This window comes from Schistocerca serialis, chromosome 2, assembly GCF_023864345.2.
Source record: "Schistocerca serialis cubense isolate TAMUIC-IGC-003099 chromosome 2, iqSchSeri2.2, whole genome shotgun sequence".
Classification (NCBI taxonomy): Eukaryota; Metazoa; Arthropoda; class Insecta; order Orthoptera; family Acrididae; genus Schistocerca; species Schistocerca serialis.
In genome coordinates this window covers 818,298,943-818,322,371 of record NC_064639.1, presented here as the reverse complement: position 1 = coordinate 818,322,371, position 23,429 = coordinate 818,298,943, and the positions used below count along the sequence as shown (strand labels likewise).

Genomic DNA, 23,429 nt, shown 5'->3' with positions numbered 1-23,429 from the left:
TGCTGTAGTGTAGGAGAAAGTGTAATCATCATGTGACAGGAGGCGGCTACAAGATGTCCTGGACAACATTTCTATTTGGTCTGATGGATGGGAACATGCTCTAAATGTATAAAAAGGCACATTAATAGAGATGAGTAAGAAAAACAAACTTGTGATGTTTGAATACAGCATTAACAGTGTGTTGCTTGACACAGTCATGTTGATTAAATATCTAGGTGTAGCATTGAAATGCAGTACGAAATGGAATGAGCATGTAAGGATCGTAGAAGGGAAGATGAATGGTTGACTTCAGTTTACTGGGAGAATTTTAGGGAAGTGTACCTCTTCTATAAAGGAAACTGCATACAGTACATTAATGGAACCCATTCTTGAGTACTGCTCTAGTGTTTGGGACCCCTGCAGATCAGACGAAAGAAAGACATCGAAGTAATTCTGAGGCTTGCTGCTACAATCGTAACTAGCAGGTTCGATCAAAATGCGAGTATTATGGAAACGCTTTGTAAGCTCAAATGGGAATCCCTGTGAGGAAGGTAATATTCTTATAGAGAAAATTTAGAAAATGAGCATTTGGGTCAGCTGACTGCAGAACAATTTTACTGCTGCCAATTTACATTTTGTATAAGGACCATAAAGCCAAGAGAAGAAAAATTACGGCTCATACGGAGGCATATAGAAAGCCATTTTTCCCTCATTGCTGTATTGCATAATGGCTTGTGGGTATGTACGTAGATGTATTAACTATCTGGCATAACTCATCACTTTGAAAGAAAGTACTGATTGGATAAAAGACAGCAGTAAGAATAATATGTGGTGTCCACCAACAGATGTCAAGTAGGTGCCTCTTCAAGGAGCTAGGCATTTTAACTGTGCTGTCACATTACATACTTTTGCTAATGAAATTCATCAAACAATCCACTGCAATTTGAAAAGAATAGTGATGGACATACCTACAACACTACAGGGAAAAATTGACTTGTATTACCCATTGTTAAAGCCATCAGTGGCTCAAAGGGGAGATCAACATGCACCAATAAAAATTTTTATCATAAAAAAAAACCATGTTTTTAAGAATGACCGCGTGAGTAGGAAAAAACTGATAATGTGTTCATTAACGTTAACAATAATCATATATACATATAATGTAAACTGACTCATTTCACATCATTTTGATAAAAGAAGCATGCAAATGGTATCTAGAACATATAATTAACTAACTGACTAACTAACTAACTTGCACATATAACATTTTTGTTTTTCTTTGGTATGTAACCAACCACAGCAGTGTCCCTTGTGAAGTAAAATGACTATCTACGAACTTCCTTGTTAGTTATTTGCTGTGGAAGTTACGACTTGTCTTTCATGTAGTGCCTAATAGCCTTACATTTATTTTTAGCAGCTGCTGTCCTAAATCATAAGAGGAAAGTCATAACAAGTTGAAGTTTCACCTCTTAGGTCACTGGTAAGATCAAGCACAGCTATCATATTTTTATTTTTTTCTGATGCTGTTCTTGTTGTTTTGTGTACATAAATTTGCACTTCCTGTATGTAGGAAGCTCCAGTACCACAAAGTGTCCATATTTTTATCTCATATTTTGCTGGTTTACTTGGAATTTACTGTCTCAATGGACATTGACTTCAAAACCCTAATAACCATTCATCGACAGATTACTTCTAGGATTAAACAGCCTGGGAATGATTTGTACCCAATTTTCCAAAATAGTATTGACAATCACGTTACATCCAGTATTATACAATTTGGAAATTACTTTTACCGAATTTTTCGAAATAATACAAAATGTTGAGAATCTGTCGGTGTACTGACTTTCTTCTATAATCTCTTATCAAAGCACACAAGATGTTTCTAATAATACTGTCACCAAAAATATATTCCGCTCCCTTTCCTTATCCCAAAAGATTTTTGAGATTTGCCTTTCCAACTATATACCTCAACAACAAAACAGGTAGGTTTTTTTGTTATCGTGATGACTATTCACGAAATAAATTACAATATTACAGCTGTCAAGCAACCCACGGGACTCTTTGCCAACAGAATTTCATGTATCCAATAATGCAAAATAAGTCAGTTGTTGATAACATGTGTGTGGTTACATGAAAATAAAATTCTTCACAATATACAAGTGAAATGCTCTTTTGTTTCAAATAATGATATTATTGTTGAAATGTGATTGTTATGTGATACAGTATGTTGATACTGTAAAGCAATGAACCACCATTTAGTTCTGGTTGCGTTATTGAAAAAAATTGTGTTGTTACCCAACAAACATGAACAATAATGAAGACCACAGCGTGTGTATGTGAAAACATGAAGCACAACATTAATATTGTTCATAACAGAAAAATGATGAATACCAATGTTTCTGGCGGTAATTGCATAGCAACTCACACATATGTTTTGATGAATGTATGCAAGTGGCCTGACAATGATTATCTAACTTTGAAATTAGCAATGGTGCTTTTCACTTAAGTAAACAAAAACAAAATTGTGGCTTATTTCTGCTGTATGCTATCAACACTATCAAGACAATGTGGCAGTAAACTCCACAGAATGTATTAATTCTTTTAGGGTCATACTAAGGAGAAAATATAAAAATGCAGTAAATGAAGCAGGCAAAAAGGAATACAAACGTCTCAAAAATGAGATCGACAGGAAGTGCAAAATGGCTAAGTAGGGACAGCTAGAGGACAAGTGGAAGGATGTAGAGGCTTATCTCACTAGGGGTAAGATAGATACTGTCTACAGGAAAATTAAACAGACCTTTGGAGAAAAGAGAACCACTTGCATGAATATCAAGAGCTCAGATGAAAACCCAGTTCCACGCAAAGAAGGGAAAGCAGGAAAGTGGAAGAAGTAAATAGAGGGTCTATACAAGGGCGATATACTTGAGGACAATATTATGGAAATGGAAGAGGATGTGGATGAAGATGAAATAGGAGATATGATATTGCATGAAGAGTATGACAGAGCACTGAAGAACTTGAGTTGAAACAAGGCCCCAGGAGTAGACAACATTCCATTAGAACTACTGACAGCCTTGGGAGAGCCAGTCCTGACAAAACTCTACCATCTGGGGAGCAAGATGTATGAGACAGAAGAATATAATAATTCCAATCCCAAAGAAAGCAGGTGTTGACAGATGTGAAAATTACCGAACTATCAGTTTAATAAGTGATGGCTGCAAAATACTAACACGAATTCTTTACAGATGAATGGAAAAACTAGTAGAAGTCGACCTCGGGGAAGATCAGTTTGGATTCCGTAGAACTGTTGGAACACGTAGGGCAATACTGACCATACGACTTATCTTAAAAGAAAGATTAAGGAAAGGCAAACCTACATTTCTAGCATTTGTAGACATAGAGAAAGCTTTTGACAATGTTGACTGGAATACTCTCTTTCCAATTCTTAAGGTGACAGTAGTAAAATACCGGGAGCGAAAGGCTATTTACAATTTGTACAGAAACCAGATGGCAGTTATAAGACTCGAGGGACATGAAAGGGAAGCAGTGGTTGGGAAAGGAGTGAGACAAGGTTGTAGCCTCTCCCCGATGTTATTCAATCTGTATATTGAGCAAGCAGTGAAGGAAACAAAAGAAAAGTTCGGAGTATGTATTAAAATCCATGGAGAAGAAATAAAAACTTTGAGGTTCGCCGATGACATTGTAATTCTGTCAGAGACAGCAAAGGACTAGGCAGAGCAGTTGAATGGAATGGATAGTGTCTTGAAAGGAGGATATAAGATGAACATCAACAAAAGCAAAACGAGGATAATGGAATGTAGTCGAATTAAGTCGGATGATGCTGAGGGAATTAGATTAGGAAATGAGACACTTAAAGTAATAAAGGAGTTTTGCTATTTGGGGAGCAAAATAACTGATGATCGTCGAAGTAGAGAGGATATAAAATGTAGACTGGCAATGTCAAGGAAAGCATTTCTGAAGAGGAGGAATTTGTTAACATCAAGGATAGATTTAAGTGTCAGGAAGCCGTTTCTGAAAGTATTTGTATGGAGTGTAGCCATGTATGGAAGTGAAACATGGACGATAAATAGTTTGGACAAGAAGAGAATGGAAGCTTTTGAAATGTGGCGCTACGGAAGAATGCTGAAGATTAGATGGGTAGATCACATAACTAATGAGGAGGTATTGAATAGAATTGGGGAGAAGAGGAGTTTGTGGCACAACTTGACAAAAAGAAGGGACCGGTTGGTAGGACAAGTTCTGAGGCATCCAGGGATCACGGATTTAGTATTGGAGGGCAGTGTGGAAGGTAAAAATCATAGAGGGAGACCAAGAGATGAATACACTAAGCAGATTCAGAAGGGTGTAGGTTGCAGTAGGTACTGGGAGATGAAGAAGCTTGCACAGGATAGAGTAGCATGGAGAGCTGCATCAAACCAGTCTCTGGACTGAAGACCACAACAACACAACAACAACAGGGTCATACTGACTTGAACAGTATAAATGTTACTATTACCATTAGGGAAAAAGTTGTGTAGAAAATAGGAGTCAATTTTAAGTTGCAAATAGCTTTTGTAATTACAGACAAAATATGTGTTCTACAAATGTTTCTCATTTTATCAAAAAAGATACTATTAAAAATATAGTGCTTTATTGACTTGATCACTTTCACTGACCAACACCCATGATGAGGGGACCGAAACTCTTGATGAGCGAATCAATGAATCATAAATTTAAGGTGTACGTCATGTTACACTTGTTTTTACAATGGTTACACGATTTTAATTATACAGGGTGATTCAAAAAGAATACCACAACTTTAAAAATGTGTATTTAATGAAAGAAACATAATATAACCTTCTGTTATACATCATTACAAAGAGTATTTAAAAAGGTTTTTTTTTTTTTTTCACTCAAAAACAAGTTCAGAGATGTTCAATATGGCCCCCTCCAGACACTCGAGCAATATCAACCCGATACTCCAACTCGTTCCACACTTCCTGTAGCATATCAGGCGTAACAGTTTGGATAGCTGCTGTTATTTCTCGTTTCAAATCATCAATGGTGGCTGGGAGAGGTGGCCGAAACACCATATCCTTAACATACCCCCATAAGAAAAAAATCGCAGGGGGTAAGATCAGGGCTTCTTGGAGGCCAGTGATGAAGTGCTCTGTCACAGGCCGCCTGGCAGCCGATCCATCGCCTCAGGTAGTTGACGTTCAGGTTTCATAACTTACCTTTTTCGTAGGACTCTCCATACAGTTGATTGTGGAATTTGCAGCTCTCTGCTAGCTCTGCGAGTCGATTTTCCTGGGCTGCGAACAAATGCTTGCTGGATGCGTGCTACATTTTCATCACTCGTTCTCGGCCGTCCAGAACTTTTCCCTTTGCACAAACACCCATTCTCTGTAAACTTTTTATACCAACGTTTAATACACCACCTATCAGGAGGTTTAACACCATACTTCGTTCGAAATGCACGCTGAACAACTGTCGTCGATTCACTTCTGCCGTACTCAATAACACAAAAAGCTTTCTGTTGAGCGGTCGCCATCTTAGCATCAACTGACGCTGACGCCTAGTCAACAGCGCCTCAAGCGAACAAATGTACAACTAAATGAAACTTTATAGCTCCCTCAATTCGCCGACAGATAGTGCTTAGCTCTGCCTTGTGTCGTTGCAGAGTTTTAAATTCCTAAAGTTGTGGTATTCTTTTCGAATCACCCTGTATGGTGAATACGACAGACTCTGGATTACTGCAATATTGAGTAGTGATTCTAGCATGTAAATCTGTCTTAGCCAATCATAACTTTCAAAAACAAATAAAACAATTAATTTCAACAGAAAAATATAAATCATTTAATCAATGTAATTCAATTTTGTTCCAAAGTAAAAAGTACACAATCTTTACCTTTCTTCCATGACTGTATTGATTGTAGAAGAAACAATATACCTATACGATTTCAGCAATTCAGTACGAATTATATCCAAATTTGTCTTTAGCTCCATATACTTGGAACTGCAGCCCTCTTTATTTACCAAAATCTCCAAGTTTTCATACACTTCAGGTATGGCATACTCATAGAATTTTACAAGCCTGAAAATTGAGACAGACGTTACTTTTTTGCCTTCAGTTATGTTTCACACAAGGGATATATATAGCAAGAAATATGATTCAAAACAGCAAATTGGTAGGGTGCCAATGCTGTTTTGACATTCCTGGTGACTAACCATAACAAACTGTACTGTGCAATTGGCTCAGAACCAAGGCCAGTATCACAAAGGAGAAAAAGTTTTAAAATTAAAATATCCCTCCAAACTCGTGTACAATTGCAGACATAGTTTAAATTTGCAACAAATATTCAAATGTTCAAAAAATTCTGGGTGCCTCTGAAGAACTATTTGGAAACAATGATCTTGTAGGGTCATATACATTATCCTATTATACACGTGTTCATAAAATACAGTACAGTTTCCATTTGGGATACTTCATAGATGTAGTCACATAGAAGTATTAAGCGAAGTGTTTAAAATGAAAATGGGAGGAGCTGTTAATTTTAAAAGGATAGGACTGATTAGTTCAACTAAAGTACAGAGAAGCTAGCAGATCTTGAGAGGAAATTTTAATAGGCAATATGAATAAAGGAAAACCAGGTAAAATATTAATTTTTCTTGGCATATATTTCGTCATTAAATGAACTCAGTAAACAGATTTTTCCTTTTCACTACAAGATTAAATGCAAGCAGCTCATGTTACAGGTATAGTCAGTACACAATACAATTAAACCAATACTCTCCCTCGGATACAGTCCTCTTAATAACCCCTCCCCCCCCCCCCCCCCCCCCACAAGTGTTACAGTACTATTTTGCCAACTGACTTGCTAAACGCATCATTAAAGATAACTAGGACACTACACTTCCTTGTAATACTAAACTTACATGTAAAGTTCCAATTACTGACTTAACGATTCTACCATCATAAATGTTTAGCCTTATTCTTCTTTGTCAGAGTTGGCTAACCGCGTTTATGATACAATTTCACTGAGACCTTTACCAAAGTGCTCTACAATTTTAACAGTTAAAATGTGCAGTCATCAGAAAATTTGTGCATTAGTTCAAAATGGATAGCTAGTTTAATAAAAATTATTTGAAATTCTGGACTAACATTTTTGAAACTTAAATTCACAGATCACAGAAAAATGCCTTCTCTCTTGCTGCCAAATCTATTACTTTCATATACTTGTTTAGACAATACATTATAGACATCACAACCATGAAGAAGTAATGTTAATTAACATATCTTCACATCTCTGTTCCTGATATTTTATCAGTATACAACTAAGGGCATAACGCTGTTAATATTGATATGAAGAATAGCTACGGACATAACTATGAAAATTCCACATTAAACCTGTATTGTAACATACCTGCTCGAATTATACTGTCATACTGACACACACAGTCACAAAAACAAAACAACTCAAACTTGAGATGTAACAATGATTTCATTGTCTTTAAACATAGTCTGATGCTACATGGAATTTCAATCAATGCAGTGGGATAAAGCACATTCAATTCAAGCAGTTACTAGGCAACAGGACCAGATGCTGATCTCTCATTCACAGGCAATGCAGTACTTTTGTTCTATTACTAACTCAAGTCTTGAGGTATTAGAAAGACAACTGCTATCTTGATAATGTTTAGGCTAGTCTTCACACTCAAATTTATACATGATTATTTAAAAAGTCGTACAACAGAAAAAAATAAGCAAATGAAGAAAATGAAATAGCTACTATTTTATACTTTTAAGTCTGCATTTTTTGCAGGGATTTTTTAAAACAATAGTATTTTATGGGAAAACAAGATTTTACGTACTGTGTTTCAAATTGAAGCTCATGGAATGCCACACATGCAGGACTACAGATGTCCAGAAATATTCTTAAATTTATGGCTGTATCCAATATATGAATGACAACATCTTCAAAAACACTCAATGACATTGTTCGTTGCTGGAGTTTGTTCTTTTCAGTCAGTTTAATAGGTTCATTTTCTGTGTCATGGTGTATACCGAAACTCGCTTCAACAGATTTCAACACCTGTAACAATTGCCTATAAACTATATGCAATGCCCATTAAAACATATGCATAACTGGTAAATAATAAATGAGGAAAATTTAGAAAGTGAATAACAGAATTCTTGTAACAGCATATGATTTGAAAAGCTGATAACAGTGAGATTGGGCTACTTAAATGACTTCAGTTTTCCTTGTTAATCAGACATAAAACATTTATCCTGTGACACACAAATTAAAGAGCAAACATAATTAACTTACAGCTAATACTCTCTCTAGTAGTTCTAATTACACTAGGGGATTAAGTATTGTTCAGGCTTATCATTGTAAGTCAATACAACAAAACTCTAGTATTTTAAATGGAAAAGGGGGAGGGGGGGATGTCTTTTACATATTGCACTATGAATTTTACGCAACATCAACTTGTCACAAACTGAAGCACCTTCTTGCCATTCCAGGTAGTCCCGTATCCCTTCAACCCACTGAACTGCTGATGCATGACTTATTACTGTTTCTGGAATTAGAGGACTGTTGTCATATTGGTCACTGTCATTCACCACCTTGGATTACGTTTGTACTCGCTGAACGATAGCACTGTCCCTCAACATCTCATGACCTGACTCTGTGTAGTCCATGTCAAACCATTCAGAAATATTTTCTTTGTCAATAGTTTCATATCCTGGAGAACTTTTCAAAACAGGAGGTAACACTGCTAATGAGCAGCCTTCTTCGTCATTAGAATCACCAATATCATCAATTTTTGGATTGTTTTTCCACGACTTGGTTGTTTTATCTTATGCCACATCTTCGACACTTCATAAATGGCATCATGCACTGTCAATTGTCTCCAAAAGTTTGAAGACTGCTGCCCTCATCAATAAGGTTTGCAGCACATTTCCACTACAAATTTTCTTCACGGCAGCAATGACACCCTGATCCAATGGCTAAATTAAGGCTGTCATAGTAGGGGATAAATATTTTACAAATATCATCCCATCATCCAATCTCAGAGCAAATTCATTTGGATGTGCTGGTGCATTGTCTAGTGACAATACAGCCCTTACTGGTAGACCGTTTAACGTTAAATGTTGTCACACCTGTGGCACAAAGCCATTATGGAACCATGTTTGAAATACTGGGCAGTCCATCCAGGCTCCTTTCTACTGAAAATAAAGAATAGATAAGCTGTGCATTTCTTTTCCTTTGAAATAGCACCGTTTTTTAGCTTTACCTATTATACCAAGCTTAGCTTTATGTGAGCCCATACCACTAGCACAACACAGCAGAGTTATCCTTTCCTTACTTGATTTACAACCAATCGCACTAATCCCTGCCTCGATAGCTAAAATCTTTGTTGGCAGACACTTCCAAAACAGTCCGGTTTTGTCCATGTTGTATGCTTGCACCAGCTCTAAATTTTCTTGTGCAATAAACTCCTGGAAATCATTACAAAAATCAGAAGCAGTTCTATTATCTGCATTTAAGTTTTCTCCGTGGACAGCAACCTCCTGGATATCCTGACACTGTTTACACTTTGTAGCCAACTGGAAGGTGCATTAAAATCTCCTTCAATTCCCAAGGTTTTGAAGAAAAACTGGGCCTCTTCGGCACATATTGGACCAGATACTTGTGTGCCCTCTGCTCTTTTCTGCGAAACCATTCCAACATGGCTTTATCCAGCTCTGCATATGTAGACGTCTTCATAGACTTCCACTTTGACAAAACTTCAGACGAGTCAGAACTGCTAGCAAATTGAATTATTTTATCTTTGTTTATATGAATATCATAGGTCATAGTTTCACCCACATTGTAAATCAGTGCCAGATTCCCCGTATCAAAACTACCTTCTTCGAGATTGGTGTCGGCGGTGGCGATACACACATCTGGCAACAACCTGGCATCTGATATTCTAAAAACTAAGTATGGGAAAATCAAGAGGGTTTGTTAGTTCAGATACTGTTTCTTTATACATTTAGTGTTCTATGTTTGCTTTTAAAGTCCTGTCTCATATACAGGGTTATTACAAATGATTGAAGCGATTTCACAGCTCTACAATAACTTTATTATTTGAGATATTTTCACAATGCTTTGCACACACATACAAAAACTCAAAAAGTTTTTTTAGGCATTCACAAATGTTCGATATGTGCCCCTTTAGTGATTCGGCAGACATCAAGCCGATAATCAAGTTCCTCCCACACTCGGCGCAGCATGTCCCCATCAATGAGTTCGAAAGCATCGTTGATGCGAGCTCGCAATTCTGGTACGTTTCTTGGTAGAGGAGGTTTAAACATTGAATCTTTCACATAACCCCACAGAAAGAAATCGCATGGGGTTAAGTCGGGAGAGCGTGGAGGCCATGACATGAATTGCTGATCGTGATCTCCACCACGACTGATCCATCGGTTTCCCAATCTCCTGTTTAAGAAATGCCGAACATCATGATGGAAGTGCGGTGGAGCACCATCCTGTTGAAAGATGAAGTCGGCGCTGTCGGTCTCCAGTTGTGGCATGAGCCAATTTTCCAGCATGTCCAGATACACGTGTCCTGTAACGTTTTTTTTCGCAGAAGAAAAATTTCAAGCACGACATACGCTTTCTCGGCTCCTGTCGCCATTTTGTCTCGCTGCGCTCTCGAGCGCTCTGGTGGCTGAAACCTGAAGTGCGGCTTCAGCCGAACAAAACTTTATGAGTTTTTCTACGTATCTGTAGTGTGTCGTGACCATATGTCAATGAATGGAGCTACAGTGAATTTATAAAATCGCTTCAATCATTTGTAATAGCCCTGTATTTACATTCATGGCATGCACACACATTTTAAGTAACGACTAATCAATGTGGTGGCTTAAACAATTTTAACCCTTCATCCGAGAAGATGGTCCAAGACCGAAACTGGTAAATACTTGGGTTTAAAATAAAAACAGCTGATGAGTCAAATATGCATTTTGTACATTACTTAACAGCTGTTGACAGTCACCTTTTAAAAATATTTATGGCAGTGTGTCTTTATTAGATTTATATGCTCATTTTAAACAGAAGGAAAGGTGCTGAAGGCATTCAAGGCAGAGAAGAAAAGGAAATACGGAATATTTTATGTTCAAATTATACTTAAGAAGGAACAAACAGAATAAGAGCAGATAAAGAATTTTAAGAGTATCACAACATATTCTTGGACTAGTAATATGCCTGTGCTTCACAATGGAAGTTAAAGAAGGACCTTTGCATGCTGTCCCTTTCTAGGGTTCTGTACCTCGGTAAAAACAAAACTCTTACAGTGTTACTTTGTCAATAAATTTGTTTTTCCTAGCCATGAAGCCAAATAAAATAAAACCTACCAAAGAAGTGAAGTGGTTTTGTTAAGTTTTTAATACACAAAGCAAAATCAGTATATCCTTACATTCTAGTAAAGTAAATTCAATTATTAGTTTGTACTCGTAAAGATAAGACTGTGGCACGTAATTCTGTCCCTGACATAAACATCCAAATATAATTCTGTCACAAAGATAAAAGAAGCACCATGTGTTTGTTCTTTCAGGTACTATGCCATGATTATGTCACTAGGCACTAAGGTAAGCAACTGAAATACTAAGCTGAGCAGACACCTAAAACTTTAAATTATGGTAACTTTCTTTCCGTGACCTGATTTTGAAGAAATAAAACCTATTTGTTGTTGTGCTTAAGTTACCCATGAAAACTCCATGAAAATTTGTCCAGTAGTTCTGGAGATAGCAGATTCAAACAGACAAACATGACGGTTTAGATAAAACTTTAAATTACAATATCTTCTTTCCTGTGAAAAATCCCATGCAAATTTGTCTAGTAGTTTAGGAAATTTGTGTTTAAAACAGACAGACACGAGAGTTTTATTATTAGTATAGGTGTGTGTGTGTGTGTGTGTGTGTGTGTGTGTGTGTGTGTGTGTGTGTGTGTGTGTCATAATATACAAGAAATGGCCAATCAAAGAAGCATTTGAAAAACATTTGTCTGACAGTACATGGATCATCCAAGTAAATGAAGAGCTACAATAATAACACCCAAGACTTTTATTACATTATAATTTAAACAATATAAAAGTGAAGTGTGCAATCACCAACGTCACTATTTCACTTACAACTGAGAACACAGGTCTGAGGGCTACAGCTACAGGAGCACGTAAATGAAGGGAAATGCTGGCAGAATCAGATTTTCACTCTGCAGGGGAGTATGCACCGATATGAAACTTCCTGGCAGATTAAAACTGTGTGCTGGACCGAGACTTGAACTCGGGACCTTTGCCTTTCGCGGGCACGTGCTCTACCAACTGAGCTACCCAACCAAGCACGACTCACGCCCCGTCCTCACAGTTTTCCTTCTGCCAGTACATTGTCTCCTACTTTCCACACTTTACAGAAGCTCTCCTGCAAAACTTGCAGAACTAGCACCCCTGAAAGAAAGGATATTGCGGAGACATGGCTCAGCCACAGCTTGGGGGATGTTTCCAGAATGAGATTATCACTCTGCAGCGGAGTGTGCACTGATATGAAACTTCATTCTGGAAACATCCCCCACACTGTGGCTAACCCATATCTCTGCAATATCCTTTCTTTCAGGATGCTAGTTCTGCAGGGTTCGCAGGAGAGCTTCTGTAAAGTTTGGAAAGTAGGCGACGAGGTACTGGCAGAAGTAAAGCTGTGAGGACGGCGCGTGAGTCGTGCTTGGGTAGCTCAGTTGGTAGAGCATTTGCCCGTGAAAGGCAAAGGTCCCGAGTTCGAGTCTCGGTCCGGCACACAGTTTTAATCTGCCAGGAAGTTTCAGAATGGAAATGCTGTTCCATTCAGTCATTTTCACCTACATTTGGAGAGTCAGTTCTTCTTCTATTTCTTCTTCTTCTTTTTCTTGAGCACTTTTCCTTTCCATCTTCCCTTACTCAACGTCCTTTGATCTGTCAGCTCTACTCCTGGTAACCTGTTCAGTCTGCTTGTACCTTCGTTAACCTCTGCTTCGGGACACTGTGTCAAATGCTTAATATGGAATCTGCCTGTTGGCCTTCATCCACAGTTCACATGCTATCGTTTGAGACAAGGGCAAGCTGAGCTTTGCACGAGTGTTGCCTTTCAAAACCATGCTAGTTTGTGGACAGAATCTCTCCCCTCTCAAGGAAATTCATTATATTTGAACTGAAAAAATATTCAAGAATTTCGCAGCAAACTGATGTCAAAGATATTAGTCAGTGATTCTGTGGGTCTGTTTTCTTACCCTTCTTATGTACAGGAGTCCACCTACGCTTTTTTCCAGTGGCTTGGGATTTTGTGACAGGTGAAAGATTCACGATAAAAGCAAGCAAAATAAGAGACCAATGCTGTAGAGTGCTCTCTGGAAAACTAAACTGGAATTCCATTCAGATCTGGTGAATTATTTGTTTTCAACTCTTTCAGTTGCTTCTGTAAATCAGGGATGCCTGATATTATGTCCTCCACAAAGTTAGTTTGTTCAACCCTCCTGAGTGAACAATTTCTTATGCGTGAAATTTAAAACTTCGGCTCTCTTTTTGCTATCTTCTGTTTCCACACCAGACTGATCAACAAGTGACAGGATAGACATGTATGGCACTACATTTGTAATGTCCAGAAAGGTAGTATCCATCACATTGTCACGAGCATAAATTTTGAGAGAGAGACAGCAGCCAGAACTAGATTCAAAATTTTGTATAATTTTACACCAAATGTTCCACATTCAGTTCTATTGCACTGAACATATGAAAGACTGAATCATGAATTTCATCATACTTTCATCTAGAGCTCTATACTGCTAAGGAGAATATAACTGGAAAAAATCTGAAGAAAAATGTTCCATGGTAAGCCTATTTTTTTTTCAGTTTATCAGATTTATCTGCCTTTTCATCATACATTGTCTGCCCCTGGTAGCTGAGTGGTCAGCGCGACGGAATGCCATACCTAACGGCCCGGGCTTGATTCCCGGCTGGGTTGGAGATTTTCTCCACTCAGGGACTGGGTGTTGTGTTGTCTTCATCCCCATCGATACGCAAGTCACCGAAGTGGCGTCAACTCGAAAGACTTGCACCAGGGAAATGGTCTACTCGATGGGAGGCCCTAGACACACGGCATTTCTATCTACATCATACATTAAATGCAAAAAATGTGAAATAAGAGTGAACCCATCTCTATTAATTGTTTCATGAAAAACAGGTGTCTCCAAACATATCTTTTGCTCCAGTTTCATTGGATTCTAAATTTTTGCACCTTTGAGATCTGAATAGCTAATACAAAAATGTGCTCTAATTTCATCCAGAGTGGTTTCAAAGCACTTATCATCTTTTAGAGTTTTTCTGTCTTTACAGTACAACTGTTTTCTCATGAAAGCAATGGTCTCATCACAAATCAGTCTTAACAATGGCCCCATACATCCTGAAGAAATGTGTAGTTCAGTGCTGCCTGTGATTCATGTTTTTATTTCACAAACCACACTGTAAACACTGAAGGTAAAGATAACAGGGTCATTATCAAATTTTCCCCAGTCCTATTTACTTTGGTTCATCCGCATTTTAGTACAAACAGTTTCTGAACAGGTTTGTGCAAACTCGTCATTATCGTCCCTTTCACCACCACTTTCAGAACTAGATTAACTTTGAAGAGCCATCTGTAAGCTAGAAATTGAACTCTATGCATTCGTACAGTGAAGCACACAATTGTGAGCTGAGCTTGTCAAATGATTTAAATGTCACTGCAACTTCACATGACTACAGTACATCATTTGATGCGATTGGTTTAGAATTGATGAACTGTTCCCCAGAAGATATAAAATCAACAAGTTTGTTACTTTATGGGTGCTAAAAGACACGTGGAGTGAACGAATGGACTGGATATTGGCATCTACAGTAGTTGGTTTGAGGGAGATACGCAGTAAAATAGACTATTTAACAACAACTTAACACGGTACCATCCCAGAACTGTATAATAGTACCAGAAGATCACGAATGCCATTTGAAAGAAACTGTGTCTCACCTTTGAGCAGACAGAAACTGTATCCTTCAAATCATCCAGATAACGAGGCTGTATTTTCAGTGCTCTCGATATTACACTCTGCAGACCAGATCTGTTACTTTCACCGTACACTAAACAAAGGTCGAGCATCATGGAGACAGTGAAAATGTAATTATCATAAATGAGATTACCCAGATGTTTCTCAGACATGTATTCATCCTGCAAGAAGAAACAAATACACATTGAATTATGTTTGTCATGTAGATAAACTACCATAGCTCGATTTATTTCTCTTGTAGATCAAAAATTTGACAGAAATGATGTATATCCTTCATCGGATACTGAGAAGCATATAATGCCTCTGTCGAGGTAATACAAACAAAATCCTCTTGCGATATTACGTATGTATCAAATTTGATTAGTTGAAAATTTGGTCAGTATCTGATCCTTCTGAAGAGGATTTCTTCTTTTTCTTTTTAGGTGGTGGTGATTACGGTGGTGATGGTGATTATTTTGTTGCATACGTATTTAATTATTAGAAATAATAACTGACGGATTCATAATACATAAATATATTCATGATTAATTTTCAGTATTTAATTTTATTTGCATTTTTCATTTTGTTCTTTCTAGCCGAAACTGATTCTCTGTTATGTTCTACCTGGGAGAGCACTCCGATGTCGCAAAGTCTACAAATACGAGGGGCATTCGATAGGTAACGCAACACTTTTTTTCAATTAATTTTCGATAAAAAAAAGTGTGGAATATTCCTGCTCCAGTCCGTACAGTTTCACGAAGTTTCAACAGGTGGCGGTACTGTACACAGCCTTCAAAACGGTGTCCGTAACGGAGGTGCATTCCGAGCAGACAGTCGTCGTCAAGTTTCTTTTAGCGGAAAACCGGGGCATCACAGATATTCGCAGGCACTCGTACGACAATTACGGAGATGTAACAGTGAACAAAAGCACGGTAAATTGTCGGGCGAGGCACCTGTCACCACCGTAACGAGCTCGCGCAAACTTGTCCGATCTCCCACGTGCCGACCGGCCGCGTACAGGTGTGACTCCCGTAATGTCGGAACGCGTGCACATTCTCATTCGAGGTGATCGACGGATGGCAATGAGACACCTTGCCGGTCAACTGGACATGTCTGTTGACAGTCGTGACACACTTGTCCACGGGTTGGGGTCTCCAAAGGTTTGTGCCCTGTGAGCTGCTCACCACCTAACAGAAGACCGTAAAGCCCCTCCACCTGTTTGGCTCAGTGAAGGATGCACTCCACAGGATAGTGGTGAGCTCACTCGTGCAACAAGATGTCGTCTTCCGTGTCAGCCGTTAGAGAGGCACCGTAAAGGCGCACACGCCCTTCCGGTAAGGTAGCGTAATGCTGTCGCATTGAATGGAGATTGTGTTGAAAAATAGGGTTTTGTAACCAAAAGAGTGGGAAATAGTATGGTGTATTGAAATCCTGAATAAAATCAATCTGCTTTCAGAAAAAAAATGTGTTGCATTACTTACTGAACTCCCCTCATACATGTGCTCACAATCTGATACAGCCTTAATCATTTCTGTAGTTTCTTTCACTCTAATCTACAGCCACGATTTTCACAGTTGGGTCATTCCCGTGTCAAATGACTTTGGGACTCCAGCTGAATGACATTCAGTTCTGTGGAAATTTGTGAAGAATGAACAAAAGTGATCTAAATTAACTTCTTCTCCATCTGTAATTTGGTGTAGGTACTAGAACCATTTTCACAAGGGCTACTTTCTTGGCAATCGGAAATGTAAAGTTTGGCAAGCCACCGTTCCCGTACTAACGGAGTTAGGATCCCGCTACTTACCACAACATTTTTTTCGAAATGCAAAAATAATACGCATGGAGATCAGAAAAAGTCCACGGAGCAATCTCTCTCTAAATCGTAAAAAATTCTGTAACGAGAAATTCTCCCCGTGTTTTAATGGGGAATAGGTAGTGACCGAAAGGTCTGGAAACACGATCGTTTATCAGTGCATTGTCTGTCTGCCTTCACTTCGTTCACTATTTATTAGCCTCTAAATTCCCCCAAAATACTAAATGTACCACATTTTGCCTACATCTGACACCACGTGTTGTAAAATTACAGTTGCTGTAGCATACATCAATGAAAAGAGAGCAGTTAAGACTATTAAAAACATATGTTTTCATATCAGTATCATTTCAGATAAGGTGTAAAATGTGGCTTAATTTAGGGTTTTATCGACACATTTAAATATGTCTGTTAATTAAGTGGCTAACAAGATTTCTGTCCCCTGTCCATTTTACAAAAAGCATTTGGAGCATTGTCGCCTTACAGGTTCTATGTTGTACTGAATTATGCTAAAAATAAGTTTATAACTCCAATAAAGGTTACTGGCTTCCTTTTTAGTGACTTGTTTCATATGACATGGCCAAAAATAGTGCTCATCATGAAGGAAAGATTTTCCCACAAACAGAAGACACCATAGATGTTAATTCCACAGCAACAACATGAAGCTGATGAGACTGACATTTCTGAAGATATGAATACAAGCTTACAAACAGCTGCAATGCCTTAATGTAAATTTCAATGAAACTGGTAAAAGATAATACACAAATCAAAAAATGCATCAGGTTAAAGATGTAAATCTTATGAAACTTGTAACAGCTATTGACTTGATTTAATTAATGCAAACAAACAAGGTCTTAATTTTTTTAGATTACAACCAGTTGATAAAGAAATGAAATGAAAAAATATCCAATCAAAATATAATTTAAAAAAGCTTTTAATCTTAATTCTCCTCAGCTGATATATTAAAAAGGCTCAAGAAGAATTTTGTTCTTCAGAAATCGTGACAAAATAAGCAAGGATACTGAATATGGAAAAAAGAAATACTGGTACATCCACAACACAAACATGGAAAGAAGCTTCCAGAAAACACAAAGCAAAAGGTTACTGGACATGTCCAGGCTAAAAATAATGTGCTTCCATTCAAAAGACAGAAAGTTCAGAAACAAAAGTATTTGCTACTGAGTGATTTAAAAGACGTGTTCATTGCTTACCAAAACTGAAATTTACCTGAAGCCAAATTTTCCAAATTTTGTGAAAGGTACAATGTGGTGTTACAAAATGCATCAGAGGTTCACACTCATGCATCAGAGGTTCACACTCATGCATCAGAGGTTCACAATGCATCATTATGCCACAAGTGACCAACATGGACTGATACATATATTTTTTTTTCTTTTTGTTTTCAAATGTAAGCTAAATGTTTGTACATTAGCAGAAATGACAACAAAATGAGTTTATGATAAATTCAAATGCACTCTTTTCAGTGGCATTCACAATTATAATATAAGAGGTGTCAATTTTAAGATACTTGGTGTTAAAGATATACAAAATTTGGAACATTTTAATTTAAAGAGGCTGATAACACATGAATAATTTTGTAGGAAAGTTCATAACTCACTAATTTTCTGACACCAGAAAAAAATTCACTGACAAATTAGCATGCTTTCAATGCATTTAATTCACTACCTACTCTTGGTTAAAACAACAAGGTAAAATTTATCACAACAAAATCTTTCAGTAAGTTTAAAGAGAAGTAATGCCATGGGTATAGTCTTCTGATCTTCGTTTACGTCACTTCTGTACTCTGCGCAAAACATTATGTCCAGATGGCATGAAGTCATGAACCTTGGCTTGCCATACTAGAGTTACGAAGAAATCAACACTTGACAAAAGGGCTCTACCACCTGCAGTATATTACAAATGGAGTTGAAACTAGACAGAAGACCATGTAGCATCCTTAGGTACATTATTTACAAATTTCAGCAAAACTGAATATGGTTGAGCTGGGAATATATTCCAGATTGGGTCACTGAAGTGCTACATGCCATTTAGGCGAACAACATTTCACACTCCTTGTGTAGTACAAAGAAATATGATTGTGACAGAATACTATTAAGTAGGGAGTATGTTGCAGAACATATACTGTGCACATGTGTTTGTTTTTGTATGTGGAGACATTAAATGGGAGTTGTGGAATATAAGAAAATGCTAATATGTGACAATAAATAAACGGCTGCTGTGGGAGGGGCCTTTTAGATTTTGGCGTCACAGCTTGGCAGTGAATTGACCACTAAAGAGCAACCATACTCTTCACGAATAAAAACAAAACACAAGATGGTTTTGTGACAAATGAAATGTATTGGAACCTGGAACGTCATGTTGAGCCTTCAGGTCATATGTTGTATAAAAGTTGTGTTATACTCCAATTCATGAGTCATGCTAATGATACGTACATCCATTCGAGGAAATATATGTTTTTAAAAGGAAAGTAGTGGACGTGCAAGACAAGCCTTTCCTCAACTACACACAGGATTCCAGAGACACTGATTAGCAGGACCTTTACTTAAAGAGAATCAATTGCGGCAACGTAATTAAAGGCAAAAGTTAAATACGTCATGTGTCATGTCAGGTGACAGATCTCATTAAGTGTTCTAACTCAGCTTCAACTACAAGGAGCAAGCCAACAGCTACATAAACCCATACACCAACAAGAAAAACAATTCACTTGGCAACTGTGACAGGACACAGTACACTGGAGCACAAAGGAAGAAAACAAAGAACTTTTAATTTGCAAAATCTTGAAATTTAACAAGTGATACATTAAAATGTGTTGCTAGGAGCACAAGGATTACACAAAAGGAGAAACTAGAAGCAAATCATACTTATACAGTTGTGGTACAACTATCACAGCAACTTCAATTAAATTTATGTTTCAAGTAAATGACATCAGCACATAAACAAAAGAATGTTTTAACTATGACACAGTAGTTTCTCAGTGGGTTTGGAGGAAAAGAATTTCTCAGTAGGTTTACACAAGAAGATTTCGGAATCCTGACAGCAGCAGGGACGCAGTAGCAGCTGAGCACCACTGCAAGGATGCTGCTGTATGACAAAGTACAGTGCACTTATCGCTGTCATTGAGACACACCTGTTTATAGTAATGCATTGTTTGCAAGAGTATTTTCAAGATATGGGTAAACCATGACATCTATTAACTGATAATGGCTATTAGCCACAATTTTAAGGACTTCTTTGCTTGGGAAGGGGTAAGACACGTAACTATATACCAGTATAGCCCACAAACTAATCCTTGTGACCGTGTTATGAAGGAACTAGGATGACTGCATAGAGCATGCTTTTCTATGAGGCACAATACCGGGCCACAACTGGTGCCGGGATTCCAAGTAATCCTTAATAAATTACTGCATGTCAACAGTATTAGCTCCTGTAGAAATTGTGAGTAGAACCTTTATAGGAGAACCTTGCTGAACTTGTTTACATGGCCGAATTCATCGACAGCTGACTTAGAAAAGTTGCAAGAGAAGGTACAAGGGAATTTGATTACACTGGCACAAAAAACGAGTCAGTACTTTTAATGGTAAGGTTACTGTACCAAACTTTCAAATAAATGATTTGGTATTAGTATGTGATTTTCATCATAGCTTGAATCTAAAGAAGGAAATGAACAAACTTTTCAGCATTACAGTGAATCTTTTCAAATTCAGAATATAACACATGCAAAAGCAGTAATATCTAATAGACCCTGAAAAAGCACAGAGCAAGATAAAGGATTGTACAATACAGATCCGATTAAAAGATTTAAGGCCCCAGGAGAGTTCGTGCCCTTTGCAAAATTGGTTGATTGATGACCACCAGCTGTCCAAGCTAAACTGTTTCCATATTTCTGCCTTAGTTTTCTTGGAACCAATTTCTACCTTCTTCTTCTTCTTCTTCGACTTTTCTATTATCTTTTATTAATATTATACCTTCTATGACAACTTCTTCCAGAATAAATAAATAAATAAAATAAAAAAATTATGACTCCAACACCTGTACATGTAGCAGCTAGTACCAACAATAATTGCATTGGTATGTTTACGAAAGCTGTGATCTTAGTTAATAAACTTACACTAAAAATTAAAATTTTAAGAAAACTTTTGAAGATGTACATGTAGTACATGAAAAACCACGAATAAGAACAAGTTTAGCTCTATTACTGTATGGTGGTTTTAGCATTATGACACTTGCAGAGAAATACTTTAACTCACAGGGTCTTTGGGTAAGCTACGAATACAGTAAGCTAAATATTCTGGAATTTAGAATAAGAAGTTAATGATTTTGTAATTTTTTTACCATAAGGAAAGAAGAATAGAATAGTTGGGTTTGTATTTGAATTTTTTTTTAAGGGAGGTTAACCATGGGTGTGATATCTCCTCTATTAAGAAATGACCGATGATTAGACAGACCACAGAAATTATACTAACCATTGATGATTACCTACATAAATATACTTGCCTTTTCCATTGCATTTCATGTGGGTTTGTTAGGATCAATTTTCATGGTGTCTGTGGTGATGAAGATGCGGCAAGTCTGATCTGTAGGGAACAACTTCTTCATTTGGTGCTATGATGAAGTAACCTTAGCAGATGGGGCCTTGGTGTGGGGGATGGTAAGGGAGGAATTTTCTTTTCTTCTTCGGTCTACACATACTTGTCTTTCACTATTTCCTTTCTTTTGTTCCGCATTAGGAGTACCATGTCTATCATCCCTCTGTCCATATGCAGAGTTCCTATCACAGGATCTCTTCTTTTTACAGTCAATATACTAGAATTTACAACCTACAACAGCAGGACTGCACTGACGAGTATTTCATGTGAGACAATGACAACAGGCTAACAGGATTTTTTTTTTTAGAGTTAAGTAAATGCATGTTAGTCACGCCACACGTTGAAGGGGAGAAGAGTCCAGGTTGGAGAAGGAAGACAAGACAAGCTGATGGCATGCTAACATACACAGCTGAATAAGAAGCAAGATATTAAGAGTTAACAAGCGTGAGAAGAATGAGTACATAGTGATGTTATACATATTATAAATGAAAGTAAGGAAGAATAAAAGAAGAGAGGAGTTAAGGTATTTACATTAAGAGCAAGCAAGTAATGTCAGTGGAAAGCTGACATTAAACTTATCGTTTAGAGTGAGAAAAGATAGTAAACAGGTTTAGTAACCAAGTTTACTAATGATGTTAAGATGGGGCATACCCAAATCGTGGACGAAGTGCAGGAGAGGAAAAGGGTACGCCGGATCCGTAGGAGGAATGGCCTATACCTTGGTCAGATGAATCTGTGGGGGGAATGACCTGTATCATTTAAAGTAGCTAGGCGACAGTTAAGGTTAGACGAATCCATAGAAGGAATGGTCTATACCTTGATATACGTGCATCCATTAAGGAATAATCTGTATCATTTTTTTTTTATGGGAAGTAAGAGTACACCCACATTGATAATGGTATAGAGGTTTGACATAGTAACTGCCTTAGAAGGAGTGTAAGTGCAGTGAATAAAGAAGTATGAAGCTGTATAATGAGTGGTGGTCATGATATGACAGTTTTCTCCAAACTAGTTCTATAATTGAATAGACTCACGAGACAGAGATGAGAATGGTTGAACCATGAATGTTCCACACTTGTTGACTACAGCTTGTACTGATATTTGACTCTAGAGACCAAATAGGAGCCATATACATGACAAGCAACTCCTCAGGTAATAATAATGTGAAAAAGAGTAAAAGGTAACTAACTATGTGCATACAAAAGATGTAAACAAAAAAACTAGAGTATATTGGCCTGAAGGCAATGCATTGTAGAATGAATAAATAAATATAAAAAACCATGTGTAACTTCCTGGCAGATTAAACCTGTGTGCCAGACCGAGACTCAAACTCGGGACCTTTGCCTTTTGCGGGCAAGTGCTCTACCATCTGAGCTACCCAAGCATGACTCACGCCCCGTCCTCGCAGCTTTACTTCTGTCAGTACCTTGTCTCCTACCTTCCAAACTTTACAGAAGCTGTCCTGCGAACCTTGCAGAACTAGCACTCCTGAAAGGAAGGTTATTGCAGAGACATGGCTTAGCCACAGCCTGGGGGATGTTTCCAAAATGAGATTTTAACTTTACAGCGGAGTGTGTGCTGATATGAAACTTCCTGGCAGATTAAAACAGAAGTAAAGCTGAGAGGACGGGGCGTGAGTCGTGGTTGGGTAGCTCAGATAGTAGAGCACTTGCCCATGAAAGGCAAAGGTCCCGAGTTCGAGCCTCGGTCCGGCACACAATTTTAATCTGCCAGGAAGTAAATGCCTGGCATTTACACATGTCTGCCTGTGTCTGTATGTATGTGTGTGTGTGTGTGTGTGTGTGTGTGTGTGTGTGTGTGTACACACGAGTGTATACCTGTCCTTTTTTCCCCCTAAGTCTTTCTGCTCCCTAGATTGAAATGACTCCTTACCCCCTCCCCTAAAACCCGAATCCTTTTGTCTTTCCCTCTCCTTCCCTCTTT

At 37.9% G+C, this 23,429-nt stretch overlaps 1 protein-coding gene and 1 non-coding gene across 7 annotated transcripts in view; one reads left to right on the top strand and one right to left on the bottom strand.

The window, feature by feature from the left end:
* The window catches only part of LOC126458067 (activating signal cointegrator 1 complex subunit 2), a 158,974-nt gene that overhangs the window by 97,886 nt on the left and 37,659 nt on the right, over nucleotides 1–23,429 (bottom strand). For all 6 annotated transcript variants that reach the window (XM_050094873.1, XM_050094870.1, XM_050094868.1 and 3 more), the window contains exons 5-7: nucleotides 15,053–15,250; nucleotides 7,855–8,075; nucleotides 5,891–6,076 (exon numbers count right to left, since the gene is read on the bottom strand). In XM_050094873.1, coding sequence (XP_049950830.1) covers nucleotides 5,891–6,076; nucleotides 7,855–8,075; nucleotides 15,053–15,250 — 605 coding nt within the window. The remainder of the gene's footprint in view (nucleotides 1–5,890; nucleotides 6,077–7,854; nucleotides 8,076–15,052; nucleotides 15,251–23,429) is intronic.
* Trnas-uga (transfer RNA serine (anticodon UGA)) lies at nucleotides 12,743–12,817 on the top strand. The gene has a single exon. It is a non-coding gene; the product is annotated as a tRNA-Ser (tRNA).